At 35.2% G+C, this 18945-nt stretch overlaps 2 protein-coding genes across 6 annotated transcripts in view; one reads left to right on the top strand and one right to left on the bottom strand.

Moving 5' to 3' along the window:
- The window catches only part of SETD3 (SET domain containing 3, actin histidine methyltransferase), a 53502-nt gene extending 53192 nt beyond the window's left edge, over positions 1-310 (bottom strand). Inside the window, exon 1 of the mRNA XM_039339718.1 lies at positions 101-310. The gene's annotated coding sequence lies outside the window, so the exon portion shown is untranslated. The remainder of the gene's footprint in view (positions 1-100) is intronic.
- A 300-nt stretch (positions 311-610) lies between these two features.
- On the top strand, positions 611-18724 carry CCNK (cyclin K). 5 transcript variants are annotated; one of them, XM_039339714.1, is made up of 12 exons: positions 611-823; positions 2598-2842; positions 3741-3822; positions 4372-4503; positions 5226-5294; positions 6346-6451; positions 7894-7951; positions 9472-9641; positions 14522-14832; positions 15439-15472; positions 15667-15735; positions 17481-18724. In XM_039339714.1, exons 2-12 carry the CDS (start codon positions 2646-2648, stop codon positions 18098-18100), a joined length of 1848 nt encoding a protein of 615 aa, XP_039195648.1. In that variant the 5' UTR covers positions 611-823; positions 2598-2645; the 3' UTR covers positions 18101-18724. The 5 variants fall into 5 exon arrangements, with proteins under 5 accessions (XP_039195648.1, XP_039195646.1, XP_039195650.1 ...); XM_039339712.1 differs by having other exon boundaries at positions 614-823; positions 15436-15472; XM_039339716.1 differs by lacking the exon at positions 5226-5294 and having other exon boundaries at positions 614-823.
- Positions 18725-18945: the final 221 nt, after the last annotated feature.

Genomic DNA, 18945 nt, shown 5'->3' with positions numbered 1-18945 from the left:
GTCAAGGCCCATAATAAAATCTGCACGAGTGACGTTGTGACAGAACAGGCCTCCCCGTTACCTTTTACCGACGACAACAAGGGACTCAAAATCCTCTCACCTGACGGCTCTGCCCGGGTTGTGGAGGGGGGAAGGGGAGCGACAGGGCGATTGCTAAACCAACCACGGCACCTCCGCGCACGCGCGCGGAACACACGCATAGACACACACAAACTCCCTCGCTGTCGGACATCCAGTGTTTGCCCTCATTCGCCTTTTGCTCCGCCTTCCAGCCCAAGAACTGCGTCGCGGCCATTGGTTTCCAGTTCTCTCCGTAGGACGGCTGACCAATCCAGTAAGCCGCTCCCAGGCCTCTTTCGCCTATTGCAGGACTGGGCGTGTAAGGAGAAAAAAGGAGCAAGCGAAAATATCTAGCGGGGAGGCGGGATAATAAATTTTGATTGGCGGGAAAACGAAAGTAACTCATTTCCCTCCTCTCTCCCGTCATTCTTCTTAGAAATCATTGGCTACAGCGACTGCCTCCTTTTTCTATTTTGGGTTTCCCATTGGCCAACCACTCTGAAATGTTTTACAGAAATGGCAGGCCTTGTCTCGCGCGCAGGCGGGGTTACCGGGGGAGGGGCGGTGAGTAGAAACAGCGGAGCTTTGATTCGCGGCTTGGTATCAATGCGCTTTCTGATGCGGCGTCATCCAGTCCTCTTCAGCTTGCGCGCGCCGACGCAATAACGTCAGCAACGACTTTAATTGGGTTTCGCAAGATGGCGTCGCGCAGGGGCTGATGTCGACGGCTTGCAATTTTCGGGTTCCCCTGTACCCGTAGTCCGTGAGTGGTTCCATCAATATTGTGTGACTGATTGAAAGACAGGCTGAGTGGTTTAAATTATCAAAGTTACAGAGGTGTGTTGAGGTTGAAATGTAGGAAGCCTTTGATGCACGAATGGCAGCTGCTCCGGTGAAGGATGGAAAAACATTCGTTTTAATGACAGGGCGGAAAGAAATTTTTCTACTTTCCAAGAGCTCTTCTGGAAAGTTATAGCCCACCTTTCAAATACAAAGGCAGCAATTCGATAATTATTATTTTTATGTAGGCCATAAACAAAATAAACAAATACATACGCTCTTTCTTAACAAGGTAATGTATTAAATAAGTAAATCTGACTTGACAATGAGCTCTGTGCACATTTATCCAGAATATAAAATGAATAATCTGGAAAATAAATGTTTGCCTTGTAATTGATAAAAGCCAATTTTTGAGAGTTTGGCTTCAATATGGGCCAAAATTATAGAACCGAATTATAGCAGTGAATGAAAGGGCTATTTTATATACTTAGTATTCCTGTTTATTTCATTGTTTTACTGGATACTGGGGGAACCAGAATTGATAGCAAATAATAATAGATCTTTGCAGTATTATTCTGTATCTTATAGATTTAAAATCATAATTGGTTAAACCAGTGCCACCGTAATACCTGAGACTAGTATCAGGTAAAGAAATGACTCCAATGTTTGTTTGAAAAGACTGGAAACTAATGTTTGGAAGTGTGCTGTTCTTTGGAAAGTGGAGGCAATCTGCTGTTTCAGGTCAAAGTACCATGAGAATGGAGCTTGTTTCAAGCATTATATACAAGTGACTAGTTTGATTTTGATGAATGTAATGCACGAACCTTATATTACATTTCTTGGATTTTATGTAGTTACCAGATCAGAGTTACCTAGTTTAAGTTTACTAGTATTCAAATCTACCAGTTTTTAAATTAGCCCCATAGTGAGATTTAACATTGCTTTGATTTGCTGCGGTTACAAATATTTATTTGATTTGCATCCAACCTTTTCTTCAGGAATTCAAGATTCCTAAATAGGGATTTTCCTTGATTTTTAATCCTCATAGCAAGCTGTAAGAAAGTTTTGTCTAAGACAGAGATAGAGATAGAATTGTCACTCAGTGTATCAAGACCAAGGATTGACTTAATCCTGGATCATTCGGGACCAATACTTTAACCACTGTACTCAACTTGTGGGGCATTTTGAGTCATATTTTCACTTTGGCGACTTCTGCATAACAAAACTGCAAAGAGAATGTCATTACAGTTTTGGTAATTTGAGTAGTAATTAGAAAATCCTACTGTGTTGGAAACTTGATCATGAAGCTCACTGTCAATATAACCTAAGGAAATCGGCTGTGAATGATTTCTGTAACCATAGCAGGACAGGTGCTCTCCAAAATAACGGTACTATTATTTGTTGCTAGCTACCTTGAGAGGTTAAAGAATAATGAGAAGACAACTTGGTGATTTTGGGCCAGTCACTTTATCTCAGATCAACTCACCTCACAGGATTATTGTAGGGAAAATAAGCTATAGAGTTATTGTATGTTTGCTGCCTTGTGTTATCTATAAAATAATAAAAAGGGGATAAAAAATCTTTTTAAAAGGAACAATAAACTTTAAATAGTAAATGAATAAAAGTGGAAGAAATAAGATTAGAACATTAAAAAAGAGCTCACGTACCTAAGTTCATGGATCCTAGGAATTAGAAAATGGCATACATAAATGTCTGAAAACATGTTAGGTTTTTTCAGTGATTTATTTTTTCCATAGGTTCTAAAGTCATATGAAAACCTACCTTACTGGAATTATTGTTGATAAATGAAGGAAAACAAAGAAAACTCTAGTCCCTCTGTATCTTTGGCAAACCTGGACCACACAAAGCCATGTTGGTATTGGGATAAGAAGGACTTGGCACATACACCATCACAGTTAGAAGGACTTGATCCAGCTACTGAAGCAAGATACAGAAGAGAAGGTGCCCGGTTTATATTTGATGTAGGAACCCGTTTGGGATTGTATCCTTTTAAAATTCTCTATTGTGCAATATGTAAGATTAAGATTTCATAATCTACTTTTTACTTGGTGTGCAAATAATAACAGTGTTTTCACAAAAATATTAAATTTCATTTAAAATTTTAACAATCAGAAACTATTATTTAAATACTTTTTTCCCTTCCCAATTATAGTTGCAGCTTGGTTGGTTATTTTGTTGGGAAAAACATTTTTTTCAGTTACAAAATTTGTTAATTTACAATTTCTTATTGTTTATAGTCCATAATCCTCTAACTAGTTTAATCCAGTATCATATGCCAATCAAATAATGTAACATCTGGAACATAAATTCTTTAGCATTTCTGAATTGTTGCTCAAATGCTAAACTTAGATTAATTTTAATAGTTGAATAGTACTGTTACTAATTGATTGAACTGTATTTATGCAAGGTAGTTACAGTCTATTTTATATGTCTTTACTTATGACAGGTACACTAGTTCAGGAATCTGTTCTCAAACACCTGGGCTTGTAATTCATTTTTATTTTTATCCATTAATTCTCCTTGTAAGATGGGTGGCCAATACATTTAATGAATAAATAAAATAATTTTAGTTACTTCATAACAATTCCATATCATTATTTTTATGACTTTGTCATAATTCTCTGGACTAATCTCTGTGGTTTTCTTGGCAAGATTTCAGAAGTGGTTTGCTATTGGCTTCTTCCTATAGCTGCCTAAGATCACTCAGCTGCCTTCATGGCTAAGGCAAAACTAGATCTCATAGTCTCCCAGTTTTTAGTCGGGTTCTTTAATCAGCACACCTGACTGGCTGTCTTTGGTATGTTATTCAGTTTACTCATTTGTAATATAGTTGAATTTATAGTTGAACCTAAATATGTTACATTCTTACCTGTATTCAGACATTATGACACACTGGCAACTGGAATAATATATTTCCATCGGTTTTATATGTTCCATTCCTTCAAACAATTCCCAAGATATGTAAGTGCTAATATATTGCTTTTGGTTTACGGTATGTAATTGATGTCTACTAATGTTTCACAAAAAAATAATGAAAATATCTGAATCAAAACAGTACAGCCTAGAAATAAATATGTTGCAGGAATCTGAAGGACTTGGAGGCAGAAATAAAGGGGGAGGAATATGCAATTATTTATTTACATATTCCTAGTTGTATTTGCTGTAGGATTTAAAGAGCATTGTGGAGAGGGTAGATTAGAGTTTAAGAATTTTGTGTAATCCTTATTTTGAATATGTTCATACACACCATCTGAATCAGGCCTCTAGTATATATACAAAACAATAATATGTCTTGTTTTTCCCAGAGAAGACTGATTTTGTAAATCAAAAACAAATGCAACTTTAGAAGCTGGACTTGTAAAATAATATTACAAATGAATCTTAACTATTTGATTGTTTAGTTTATTAGCTCTTACTGGCAGAAATAATTAGACCAAATTATGGCCACCAATACCAAATGTATAGGCCTTGTATACTTCAATGGCTTTCTAAAATCCTATTTCTTAATAGGTAACTGGAGCTTGCTGCCTATTCCTAGCAGGAAAAGTTGAAGAAACACCCAAAAAATGTAAAGATATCATCAAAACAGCTCGTAGTTTACTAAATGATGTTCAGTTTGGGCAGTTTGGAGATGATCCAAAGGTAAACTCAGATGTGCTAAAGAGTCTCTGACTTAAATTTGTCATGGTACAATCTAAGTGGCATATAGCTGTTTATGTAAATTTTGGTAGCGTTCATAGAATAAAATACAGGTAATCCTTGACTTACGACCATGCATTCAATGATGGTTCAAAGTTATGATGGTGCTGAAAAAGGTGACATGATCTGTCTTTGAAGTTATGACCATCAAACTGCCCAAATGAAAAACACATGATCGAATTTGGATGTTTGGCAATTGGCTCGCATTTACAATGGTTTCAGCACCTTGCAGTCACGAAATTGCGATTTGCAAACTTATCAGCCACCTTCTGACCAAGTCAATAGGGAAAGCTGGATTCACTTAATGACTGTCTGATTTGCTTAACAACCATGTGATTTGCTTAATGATTGCAGTAAAAATTATAAAATGTCACAGAATAGACGTACATTTAATAAACAGTCCAGTCACATGATTATTTGCTTAATGGCTGAAATTCCAATCCCAATTGTGGCTATAAGTAAAGGATTACCTGTAGATAAAACTAGAAGTAAGCTTCTATCACCCAAATACTTGAATTTGTCTATAAAAAATTGGCAATTTATTAATAATTGAAATATATTTCACTGGCTTGATTAATTTAGCTAGTATTTTTATGTTATTTTCAAAGGCAATATGTATTGCAGTGCTTGTGTTGTTCTCCTGTTGCATTTGCCTGTCTTTTCAGCAAAGAAATAACCCACTGCACAAGGGAAGCAGTGAAACTGGCCACACAGAGTGCAGCCATATGCATACAGTAAGCAAACTGGAAAAAATCGACATTTCTCACATTTCTTGTTAAAATATCTTAGCCACAAAGTCTTCCAATAGTTTAGTAGGAGGTATTTTTTTATACTAGTAATTTATATTTGGAGGTCCTGAAAGTTAAAATGGATATAATTTGTTTGTTTGTTTCTACATACTTTTATTAAACAAGGTTTGTGTGTTTGTAATGTTTAGTAATTTCTGATTGTTTTGTGATTAATGTCCAATAAAATTTACGTAGGTTGTCTATAATTTAGTAAGCTCAAAAATTCAGCTAAGCTTTTGGTATTTAGTTAACAAGTGTGAGAGAAAGTACTTCCTTAATTCACTTTGTGGATAAGATAGTGCCTTTTGTGAATGGGTTTCACCTATTTTCACTGGAATTTTCTGTTAGGTATTAGATTCCTTGCTAACCTCTTAAAGCAAGATACACATTTAACTATCACAGAATAGTAGTAAAATATTGCTTGGCTCTCACATTTTGTAGGGGCTGGTGTTTTAAGTGAGAACAGGCAAAAAGCTATCCACATCAACTAACAGGGGAAAAAAACCCTCAAAGCTGTATTATTCATATTGAAACATATCTTTATTATAGAACACTTATTCTGTTATTGCCTGGCAACTGTTTTCTTTCTAGTAATTAATATTTGACTGTCCATTTATGCAGTTTAACTATTCCACCACAAACTGTTTAACAGTAATATGTCCCCTATCCCATCCCAGATGTGATTGTTAAATCAGCAGCTGAATTTATCATGTGGACATATTGCAATGTTAGTGAAAAACAGTAAGTCTTAACTGCCCCAAAAAATCAACTACCTTATTGACAACAGTTGCTGACAGTGTTATTGGAAATGTGGCAGGACAGAAATACATTTAATAAATTAAAAATGGTGATTCACACCTCTTCTTCCTCCTGCTTCCCTGTTTTATCACTTTTGACATTCCACCATATAGGTGTAGAGTTTTAACGGGAGAGGAAATCTAATGACTGTACTGACTAATTGTGTGCACTCAATTCAAATTTGCTCTCTTGATATTAGGAAGAAGTTATGGTTTTAGAGAGAATCTTGCTGCAGACAATAAAATTTGATTTGCAAGTCGAGCACCCTTATCAATTCCTACTTAAATATGCAAAGCAGCTCAAAGGTATAATCATTTTATTTCAATACATGTTAATAAATCCTTCTTACAGGTAGTCCTCAACTTATGACTGGTCAGTTAATGACCATTCAAAGTTGCGAGAGAGTCAAGAAAGATTATTTGTGAGTCAGGAAAGATTACTGTCCTTGAAGTTACAATTACAACCCCCCCCCCCCGCATGGTTACATGATCACAATTCTGGTGCCTGGCAACCATGTTGAACTTACGACTGTTTGTGCTGATCTGTGGGATGCAAGATATTTTTTTTCTCCAGCCAGTGCTGAAATATCTCCCCCTCCCTCATTTGCACAGAAGGGAACTCTGGCACTGAGCTGGAGAAAAGAAACTTGTATCCAAAAATCCATGCTTTTTTCCAGCCTTTCTATCATTCAGAAACATTGTGTTTGCTAGCTTTCTACCCAGAAAATGTGATATTTCTAAAGGGCACAAAGACTAGCGCATGGAGGGGAGGAGAACTCCAAAGATCTGAGCTTCTTTTCTCTGACCCAGTGCAGTTGTTCTCTTCTGCACACAGAGAGGAGGAAAAGGCCTATGGTGATCCAAACAAAATTCAGTTCTTTGGCATCTGACCTTCATTTCTCTAGCACACATGGAGGAGAGCTGTCTGCCCTCTTTCAACAGGGGCTCTTTTGCTCCATCTACTTAACAACTGCAACTGGGAGAGCAATGGTTGTAGTTGTTGAGCAGTCACAGTGGCCTCATGCTTAGCAACTACAGTGCCTTTTACACCTAAAATTCCAGCCCAATTGTGGTCATGTCAAGAACTATCTATACCTATGTCCATGATTGCCATCTTGATGGATATTTGTTTATAGTTCTTATAGCAGGATCACCACATAAACTTATTTTTCTTGCTTTATTCTGAAGTCTGGTGAGCCTGTAACAAACCCTTCCTCTTTTACTTTTAATTTGGGAGAAGAGAGCGTTCTCCATTGGGCTGTGTTGTCTATATACATATTAGAAAGCAGTCTGATATGTTTTCTATGTTCTCCAAAATTTCCAAGTGGGATGGTATCCTAAGAAAGCATTTGTCTCTGGTTACTTTTCCCTTCAGAACAGCAAAGACAGGGATAAGAAATGGTTTGAATATGATCATGTCTAATGACATAGACACCAAATAGCCCCCAGACTTCCAGCATACAGAGCTAGGGAAAGTTGGCCATATAATTGCTCAATTTTCACCCATCTCTCCAATTTGAAAATTGGGAAAAGGCATGCCTTAGCAATAGAAATAGCAATAGCCATAGTGCTTTTACAGCACTCCAGGTGGTTTACAATGTCAGCATTGTCAAGCATCACACTCCTTTATTAAGAATGTTTATTGAACCTTGACAAACAACATAGGTTCTGAATAATACTGATAATATTCTGTTGGTATGGCTTTTTATTGGCTTAACCTAGCCATTCTTTTTGTCTTTTCCTAATAGGTGATAAAAATAAAATTCAAAAACTGGTTCAAATGGCATGGACTTTTGTAAATGACAGGTAAAACACCCCTCCTGCATCTTCAATCATATGTTATAAGCATTTTGTTCATTCTGTTGCAAATTCCGGACATTATTTTCCTGAGTATTTAAAAATAATTTAGTGAACCCAATTGTACCTTAATCACAAATAGTTGTGTGCTTTGGAATGTGTTAATTTCATGCAGCCCTTTTCACAAATTCCAGTCTCTGGAAATAGCTATCTGCTCCTTCTCTACAAAGAAAGAAAGAGATGAAAGGACAACAGAAAGTGAAAAAAGTGCATCAGAAATAATGGGGTTTTTTTTAATCACCTTTGGATCTAGTTCCATCAACTGCTATCTTCAATTCATTGTATTTACGTCTGAAGTCCTTACTAATATATATGTGCCAATAGAGGCACAGATAGCCTGTCGCAGAGCATTTCAAACATCTTGAACAGGTTCATCAGCTATGACATCGATGATGAATTTATCACACATATTTCAAAAATGGCATGCTAAATTTTGGATGACACACCAACCAACAACAACTATTCTTGAAAACACACCCGATTCCAGTGCAGTGTTCTTGTATTCTCCATGAGAAGAGGGTGTGCTCTTGTATGGCCTCTGAAAGTTCCACAAAAGGGCTGTGTTCTCACATAAACTTGGGAGAATTGGGCATGCTGTCACATGATTTTTGGAGGTTGTGGAGGCATGTGAGAATGGGGTGTATTTGCACGGCCTCCGGAAGTCACGTGGAAGGGCCATGCTCTCATGCAACAACTGAAGATTCCACAAATTAAGCGAGAATGGAACTTGTTTATACATGGTTTTGGGAAGCACTGAAGTGCTTTCTCCAATGTAGCTTTAAGAACAAAGACCTCTTACAATAGCAATAGTACTTAGCCCTACTGTACATACCACCCCATAGTGTTTTACAGCACTCTCTGGGTGGTTTACAGTGCCCCCAACAATCTGAGTCTTCATTTTACTGAACTTGAAAGGATGGAAAGCTGAATCAATCTTGAGCCCTGTCAGGATCAAAGTCCAGGCTGTGGGCAGAATTTGCCTGTAATACTACATTCTAACCTCTACCAAGTCTGGAGTCTGTAGAGGTTTAGTTGGGGAAGAAAAGGTTCAGACACATTCCTAACAAGTCTGAATGAGTTTGGGTTTGGGGATCATCTAGATGCAGAGAATTTCCATCTTTGGTTCTGGATATGATCTCAGAATTGAAGTCCTCCTATACTTGCAGTCAGTCACACTCTTAGCCCAACTCGTCTCACAGGTTAAAACATCTAAAACAATAAATTCCATATTCAGCATAGCACAGTTTTTTCTGAAATTCTTTACATACTTTGTGTTGCTGTTGAATGTGAAACTGATGTTTACCTCGTACAATTTTATATGTTTGATTGCTTTGGTTAGTAATACCTATGTTTTTGGTCATTTCAGGCATTTTTAGTTTTTACTACTCATCTGTACTTTTATGCAAATGTCTGTTGAAAAATTGTGTTCTCCTGCCTGATATAGTATTGTGTGTGTTTCTTTTTTGAAGTTTGTGTACTACACTCTCTCTGCAATGGGAACCTGAAATTATAGCAGTTGCAGTTATGTATCTAGCTGGTCGCTTGTGCAAATTTGAAATTCAAGAGTGGACCTCAAAGCCCATGTACAGAAGATGGTGGGAACAATTTGTACAAGATGTACCTGTTGATGTCCTGGAAGGTACCTGAAATATCTTCGACCTAATACTTTTTGTTTTTCTAACAGTTTTTATTGTTTGCATCTTATAAATTGCAGTTTTTTCTGACTATAATATAAAGTGTTGTTTATATTCTTGTTTTGAAACTGCATGAAGAAAAGTTAGTTTACTTCCATCAAGTATTTATGTAAAATTATTCATAAAATTATTTGTATCAGTGTTAGAAATGAAGCCAAGGCCAAAACTGAGGGTCCTTTCTCACCCCTTATATGTATTGAAGTCAAGATATTAATAAAGTCAGTAATTTATAATTAATATATCTATTAAGAGAGGGAGAGAGCAAGAGAAAGCGCAGCACAGCTAAGAAAATGCACTAATAAGAGTAAGAGACGAACCTTTGAAATACAAAGAAAAAGAAATTATAGTCCTCAAACAAATTCCTAGGAGAATAAGAGAATCCCGAAGAGAATACCAGTTACTAACTAAGAAATTAATTAAAAAAGGAGTGAATTTCAGATGGCTGATTCCAGAAGGGATTTTAATTTACTGGGATACGAAAAGATATAGACTGGACACGCCACTTAAAGCAATGGAATTCTTCGACAACCATAGAGCATTTTTGGAAAGAGATGACCCTGAATCCGGTACAAAGAGAAACAAAAAAAAGGAAGAAATGGCAGTAGAAGGAGCAGTCAAACCAAGAGAAGAGGAAGAAATTAAAAACACATAAACAGAAGGAGCAAGACCAAGAGATCAGAGACAGATAAGATCAACTAGAAGATTAAGACCTAGATATAACTGAAAGAGATAGAGGAGAGAGGGATTTTGTCAATGAATATAAATGGACTAAATTCTTCAAAAAAGAGAAAAATCTTTACACGATTACAAAAATTAAAAATGGATATAATTTGTCTTCAAGAAACACACATTAAGAGACAACATTATAAGTTGTTAGAACAACCGAAAATTGGTAAACTTCACTTTGCATTAGCACTTCAAAAGAAAAGAGGAATAGCTTATACATTAAAGAAACGATGAACCCCAAACAAATCTACACGTATGAAGAGGGGAGAATATTAATGGCGGAAATAATGATGGGTCAAAACCAGATACTGATGGTAGCAATATATGCACCAAATGATAAACAAGAACAATTTTACCAAAAACTATGTAAAAAAATATTAGATTTAAACTATCAAAATATTTGTATAATGGGAGACTTTAATGCAATAACAGATGGAACTTTGGACTACAAAAGCACCAAACAAGGGAGAAAAGGAGGAAATATATTACCTAAAGCGTTTTTAAAAATGACAGAAGAACTCTGTATCAAAGATATATGCAGAGAAAAAAATCCAAAGAAATTACGATATACATTTTACTCAAATAGACATAAATCATGGTCTAGAATTGATATGATATGGACATCTTTGGAACTTAATACGATGATACAAGAAATTGAGATAGAAACTAATGTTTGGGCAGATCATAACCCAATAAAGATGACTTGGAGAGGAACTAAGAAAAAATTAAGATGGTCCTTGAATAAATCTATATTGAAAGAAAAAGAATTTTTACAACTAGCGACAAAGGAAATGGATTTTTTTCTTCAAAATAAACAAGAAAGAAGAAACATCGCTTCAAAATGTGTGGGATACGGCTAAAGCATATTTCAGAGGGTTGGCTATAACTTATATCACTAAAAAGAATAAAGAAAAGAAACAACAACAGTTAAAGTTGAAGGAAGAATTCAGAAAGTTAGAATCAGAATTACAAATAGATCCACAAAAGAAAATATTTAAGAAACAAATGGAAATAATAAAACATAAATTAAATTTAGCCGAGATAGAAATAATTGCTCAACAGATTAAAAGGGCTAAACAGAACTTCTTTGAAAATGCTAACAAGCCAGGAAGATGGTTAGCATATAGACTGAAAAAAGAACAAGAGAAAAAAATTGATAAACAAGCTGCAAGATCCAAAAGGTGAATTACAGTTTCAAAATGATACAATTAACAAAATTATTAAAGATTATTATGAGATACTTTATAAGGCAGAGGAAATTCCAAAAGAAAAAATACAGCAGTACTTAAAAAAAGCACTTACCAAAAATTCCAGAGAATATTCGAAACATATTAAATGGAAAAATATCAATGATGGAGATTATAGAGGCTATAAAAAGGCAAAAAAAGGATAAGACTTCTGGCCCAGATGGCTTATTTGCAGAGTTTTATAAATCACTACAAGATGTATTAAGTCCAATCTTGAAAGAACTGTGTAATGAAATTCTCCTGGAGGCTAAAATACCAAATACATGGACTGAAGCCAATATTACTTTAATACCTAAAGAAGACTCTGATTTAACACAAATAAAAAATGATAGACCAATATCACTATTAAATGTAGATTACAAAATCTTCGCCTCAATAATGGCAGAAAGACTATAAAGAAATTTTTGATCGAATTTATATATACAGACCAAAATGGTTTCCTACCTAAAAGACAGATAAAAAATAATTTAAGAATGATTCTTGATGTGTTAGAGTACTATGAAATTCATTCAGGGAAACAGGGCTTTAATATTCCTTGATACACAGAAAGCATTTGACAATGTAAACTGGCAATTTATGTTTCAGTAATTTGCAGAAATGGACTTTGGAAAAAACTTTATAACTAATCAAAACAATTTATTGTAAACAAACAGCCAAAATAATTGTAAATGGGGATCTTACAGTAAACTTCAATATTAAAAAGACAGGGATGCCCATTATCTCCATTACTATTTATACTAACATTGGAAGTACTGAATAGAAACATTAGACAAGATATAGAAATTAAAGGACTGGAGATAAAAGATGAAAAATATAAACTACAAGTATTTGCAGATGATTTGGTTTTCATATTGGACGATCCATTAGAAACAAGCACCAAACTTCTGGAGAAAATAGAAAAATTTGGAGAAGTGGCAGGGTTGACAATAAACAGAAAAGACTAAAGTGCTAACAAAGAATCTAACAGAAAAACAAAAAAAATCAACTAACAAAAAAAATCTTCAAATAGTTAAAGTTAAATATTTGGGAATTTATCTAATAGCAAGATGTGTAATAATAAAAGAAGATGACAATGTAAGACTGCTAAAACAAAATTGGATTTGGAAAAGTGGAAAAATTTCCAACTTTCAATGTTGGGGAGAATAGCAACAGTGAAAATGAATATCTTACCAAAAATACTCTTTTTATTCCAAACGATTCTTGTAAGGCTGGGGAAAGCCTTTTTAATGAACTGAATACAATAATATTGAAATTTATCTGGCATGGAAAAAAAAGCTAGAATTGAAGTGAAAATGCTACAAGAAGAGAAAGAAAGTGGAGGATTTGGACTGCTGGACTGGAGGTTATACTACCAAGCAACTATTTTAACATGGCTTAAAGAATGGATAATGCTTAGAGACAAAAGACTATTGTACCTAGAGGGGCATGACTTACAAATTGGTTGGCATGCCTTTCTGTGGTATGGAAGAATAAAATACATAGATACTTTCAAAACCATTTTATAAGGAATGCACTTCTTTCAGAATGGGAAAAAATAAAAGAAAAAAATTATATTAAGAAACCTGCATAGCTTTCAACAATGGAAGCTTTTGCTTACCCAAATTTAATTAATTATAATAAAGTTGTGACTTATAAAGATATTTTGGACAATGAAGAAAAATTGAAAGACAGACAAGATTTACAAGAACAAGGTATTGATCTAGCATGGTGGCCATATCTGCAGATTCAAACGAGATATGAAAAAGATGTTAAAACAATGGGATTTTATAAAGAACAGACAGAATTTGATCAGATACTGCTAAAAACAGATGAAAAGTTGATTAAGAAACTATAGATTTCTATTAAAGATGGAGGAAGAACAAATAAAAGGAACAATGATAACATGGGCAAAGAACTTTGGATATAATATAGAATTAGAAGATTGGCAAAAGTTATGGGAAAGAAATATTAAATTAACTAAAGCAGTGACATATAAAGAAAACTTACATAAAATGTTTTACAGATGGCATATGACACCAGTGAGATTAGCAAAAATGTTTAAAAATACTTCAAACAACTGTTGGAAATGCAAACAAAGACCAGGTACTTATTATCATATCTGGTGGATATGCCCTAAAGCAAAAAGATTTTGGGTTAAAATACATTTATGGTTAGAGAAAATGACTAAAAAACAAATAGACTTTAAACCAGAATTATTTTTGTTAAGAATAATAGGAGCTAATTATGAGAAAGATTGCAGATACTTAATACTACGCATACTAACGGCAGCAAGAATTGTATTTGCCCAGCATTGGAAAAATGAAAAATTACCAGCTGAAGTACTAATTAAGAAAATTCTAGAGCGTGCAGAAATGGATAGATTGACTTTAAAGATAAAAGAGAAAGACGACTCAATGTAGTTTAGAACATGGGATAATTTTTATCAATGGCTAGAAAAACGAGTTAGAGAGAAAGGAATGTGATATGTAATTTTGAATATATATTAGCAAGAAGAAGGCTGTTGAGTGATTAATTAACATATTTATGTTAATTAACTATTATCATTGTTTATTAAACACATGAACCCAGACATTATGCTGTTTGCTAAATATTGAGAATGTTATTTGGAAAAACCCCAACCCTAATCCTAACCCAAATCCCAACCCCGACCCCACCTTCTTTCTAACCCTATAAAAACTAATAAAATCTATACAAAAAAAAGAAAGAAAATGCACTAATATTAAGCATTGTAGATTTGGTAAAAACTGTTAAGATTGAATAAATATGGTATAACTTTGCAATTTTTCAAGAATGCAGTTGGCCGATGGTTAAAATGTGTAACTTCTGGAATTCTTCCCCCCCCCCTTCCCTAGATATCTGTCATCAGATTCTGGATCTGTACTCCCAGGGGAAACAACAGATGCCTCACCATACTCCCCATCAGCTGCAGCAGCCTCCTTCCCTCCAGCCTACACCACAAGTGCCTCCAGCCCAGCAGTCGCAGCCTTCTCAGAGTTCAGAGCAGTCTCAACCCCAGCAGTCCAAAGACTCCCAGCAGGGAGGGACGCAGCAGCAGCAGCAGCAACAACAGCAGCAGCAACAGCAGCAACAGCCACCACAAATTCAGCAACCCAAAAAACCCTCTCCCCAGTCAAGTCCTCCGAGGCAGACAAAGCGGCCTATGGTAAGAAACACAGAAAGAATGCTTTGTGTTACAAAATGTGATGGATTTATTCTTATTATCTATATTTGTCAAGGGGTTTCTATACTGCAATACAAAGAGTTCTGAAATTTGATGACTCAGATTTATTGCTTATAAAGCACTACTAAAAAAGATGCTGAATGTGGAAAAAAACATTTTTTTTCTTCAGCCTAAGAAAGTATGAATTGGAATGGATGTGAGTACAGGGCTAAGTAATTTCTTATCTCAGGATGGATCTAGAAAACGCCAAGGGACACATTCATCCAAGAAATATGATGTCATTGGAAAATGGGGAGCGCAAATGATACAACGTGCCTGGAACCTGAAACACTGAAAGGCTGAAGTCTTTAGCAGTTGTTACCAGTATAAAAACGATGATAATATTTGCTTCTAATTATATTGTTTATTTCAAGAATTTAGATCCCAATATTCAGTGTCAGTTCTTGAATGCAAGAGTAGATAAGGTTCTTCCCCTGACTTACAATATTTGCAACCCAGATGTGGCTCAGAGTGGATTTGTTTTCAGTGCTTTTAATACTGCTGTTGTGATTTGAATAGTACTACTGATTTGTGTTTTTTTCTTAGCAGGCTGTATCGCCAAAGGACGAAACCAAACCTGCAGGTAAAATAGACTTTTTTTGTATAATTAAAAAAGGTACATATTTACAGTACATTGCTATGCATGTCTGCTCTCAAGTACTATTATCCTTAAACTCTATAATTAAATTATTAATTTCATTATTTCTAAAAAACTTTTTTGCTATTTTTTTTAATTGTTAAGTAAAATGTAACATATAATTCTTGTTTTGTTTTCAGAGGTCCCTCCTAAAATTGCTAAAATTGAAACTACTCATCCACCAGTTCCATCTGTGCATCCACCACCTGGTAAGTTCTTCTGTGACATAGAAAACACTATGTTTAATAGAAAACTAAAGATTTGTGTGTTGTGTAATTTTCTGAAAATTATAATTACATGCTTATCAATAATCCTGAGTTGTCAGCCTAAACTCAGCTGAATCCAGTACATCTGCTGGAAATAAAATTTGGAAATAAAATTTAGAAATAGGAAGCTCCACCTATTGCCTTGGTTTCATGTTGACTTCTGAGAATTAATATAGGATGTTAAGAAGCATTGCAGCATTTGAGCTTAGAGCAGAATCTTCTTCTCCTTTATGTGGGAAAATATTTTTGCCCATGGTACTAATATAGCCTTAATATTTTCTGAGCTGAATAGTGCCTGAAAGGACTATTGATAGCAAATTTTGTTTTCAGACTATATTTTGCTAAAAAATAATAAGGAAAGGCATAATTCTGTTTCTTAAAAGTAATATATCCTTTCAATACAAATATTGATTCTGCAAAATAGTTATAAATTATGTATATAGCTACCTGCTATATTTTACTGCTTTCTATATATGTTCATTAATTACTGGAATTAGGAAATTGTGCAACTGAGATAAAACTTGTTTGTATTTCTTCGATAAATTCTACAATTATTCTGTATACCATGATCAGAAACTTTTACCAGATAGCAAGCACTACTGAATGATTTTGCATGATGTCACAAATACTTCCTTTAAATATTAAAAATAGCTAAAGTAAGATATTGTGTAAAAGCCAAATCTTGAAAAATCTGTTCTTTAAATCCCATCATGTGCATGTACCATTGCAAAGTGGTTGGTCTTAGTGATAAACTTTATCTTATCTGTTAAATTTTTAATAAACTTGGTATTAGCAAATTGCCAGAATTTTTAGATAAATTAGTTAAGGAATAAGTGAAATGACAACATTTATTATTTTTCTAGACTTTCTGTGACAGTCGTTTCAACATATTTAAAGTTTGGCTGTTAAATGTTTGTGTAAATTAAAATATCCAGATACATTCAAGATCTCCAATGATCCATTTTGACACCTCCTTTTGCACCCAACATATTCCCTGACTTTTAAAAAATTGTCACAGAGTTTTAATTTTATGACAGGGAAAATTGATATACTGTAAAGTAAGGCACCAGTTATTCAGTATCATTTTTACCTCAAAGAATGCTATAGAATGACACTTAAGCTTTTTTTAGAAAATTTTTTTTGCTGCTATAGTTCAAAGTTTTGTTTGGAAATGTGGCCACCTGACCAGAGGACAAAAGAAAGAAAATATGGAAGTGTCTTGCAAACAGGCAGAGCCATAGGAACTGGCAGACAACATATTAGTAATCAATGCTTTACAATTAGTTATTCGCCCTTCCCCCATCACAACCATTTTTCAAGAACATCTTCATAGAATTCCAAATGTATTCTTCAGCCCAACTGATGGGGACTGTTCACTGGCATGGAACTTTCCCCCTGAATACTGAGGAGTGTAAGAGAAAAGCTAAACGTATCTTTTACTAGTTTGGGATTCCTTTTCTAATTATGGGCTATTTTCTTTGTTAATGTAATGTCCTATGTTGGCAGTTTTTTTTTTTTCTCCTCAAAAACTGCAAGGGATCAAAGCAAAAATTTGGCTTCAGAATCTTTTGTTAGTTTTCTGATGCTTCACCAGTTGTAGGTATTTCATACGAAGACTTTAATTGTTTTAATACCATTTGACTCTATAGATAGGTAAAATAATGTACATATTTTCTACTGTTTTTCAGAACATAAACCTCCATTGACAACTACAGTTTCCATAGGAACTGATCAAGCTACTGCAGTAGATTCTGTAGACATAACCAAGGTCCAGATTGCTCCACCATCTCATCCAGCTCCTGTACATCAGCCACCACCTATGCCTCATCGTCCCCCACCCCCACCCCCGCCTTCCAGCTATATAACCGGTATGTCCACTACTAATTCATACATGTCAGGAGAAGGGTATCAGAGTCTCCAATCAATTATGAAAACAGAAGCACCAACTTATGGAGCTTTACCACCCACTTATGGACCTCCAACTCATTTGCCATATCATCATGTTTATCCTCCCAATCCTCCTCCTCCTGTCCCTCCTCCTCCACCAACATCATTCCCTCCACCTACCATTCCTCCTCCTACTCCGGGATATCCTCCGCCACCTACTTATAACCCAAATTTCCCACCTCCTCGGTTACCTCCGTCTCATGCAGTCCCACCTCATCCCCCTCCAGGACTTGGCATGCCACCTGCAAACTATCCCCCTCCCACAGTGCCCCCTGGTGGACAGCCACCTGTACCACCTCCAATACCACCTCCTGGTATGCCACCTGTTGGAGGACTTGGCCGGGCAACTTGGATGAGATAGCAGTTGTTCATAGCATCTTTTTTGTCTTGGGCGAGGTGGACAATATTATAATCAGATAAGGATATAGAGGCTTCTGTTTGGAAATATAGAGAGCAATGATATTGGTTTGGTTAAGTTAGATCAGCAGAAAACAATACAATTTAAATATTACAAAGCTAACTAAAATTTAAGAGTTTTGTTAATTGTGGTGGATTACTTTGCAGTAATAACATATTTTGAAGGCCACATTGGCTGAGTTGTATTGGTAAGGAGAAGAAAAATAGAAAAGTATATGCCTACTTGAATATCAGGATTAAAGTTATTCCAGATGAAAGGGGGGGGAAAAACCTCTTTATGATTTTATTACATAACGTTCCAGCAAAACTTTGCTCTAAGTTGCAGTACCAATTTATTTTATGCCTCTCTGTGTATATGTGTGGATACATATCTACAATCTCACTTTCTGCCATTGTTATTTTGGAATGAATGTTCAGGCTTAATTTGAAAATTTCTGTATATATATATATTTTCAAAATGTAAAAAAAAACTCTAATGGCATACAATGATTTACATTTTCGTTGTTTCTGATTCTTGGAAAAGCTGTGTTGAAATGTATCCAAATAAACTTGTTTCTGAAAGCTGAAATTTTCTTACTGCTTTTCAGTGTTGCTTTCCCTTATTTCCTATGCCAACTTCCCCCTCTAAATGAGGTACCACGCTTGGTAATACATGTTTTCTCCAAACAATTTCTACATTCAAATTCTAGTCCTTTTGCATCTGCTTTTGCCCCATGCTGCTCTTACATGCATATTTACCTGACAGTATTAACCACGATGTGTAGAGATATGAGTTAACGTATTTAGCAT

Source organism: Crotalus tigris, unplaced genomic scaffold, assembly GCF_016545835.1.
Source record: "Crotalus tigris isolate CLP2741 ecotype Arizona unplaced genomic scaffold, ASM1654583v1 scf7180000017737.1785205, whole genome shotgun sequence".
In the NCBI taxonomy this organism is placed as follows: Eukaryota; Metazoa; Chordata; class Lepidosauria; order Squamata; family Viperidae; genus Crotalus; species Crotalus tigris.
The sequence above is the reverse complement of the archived record's forward strand: the minus strand, read 5'-3'. Positions and strand labels throughout refer to the sequence as shown.

Coding starts and splice junctions, on each gene's coding strand:
- CCNK (XM_039339712.1), top strand. CDS start 2,646: ATGAAGGAAAACAAAGAAAACTCTAGTCCCTCTGTATCTTTGGCAAAC. Junction 14,833..15,435: donor GGCAGACAAAGCGGCCTATG/GTAAGAAACACA, acceptor TTTTTTTCTTAG/CAGGCTGTATCGCCAAAGGA. Junction 15,473..15,666: donor GGACGAAACCAAACCTGCAG/GTAAAATAGACT, acceptor TTTTGTTTTCAG/AGGTCCCTCCTAAAATTGCT.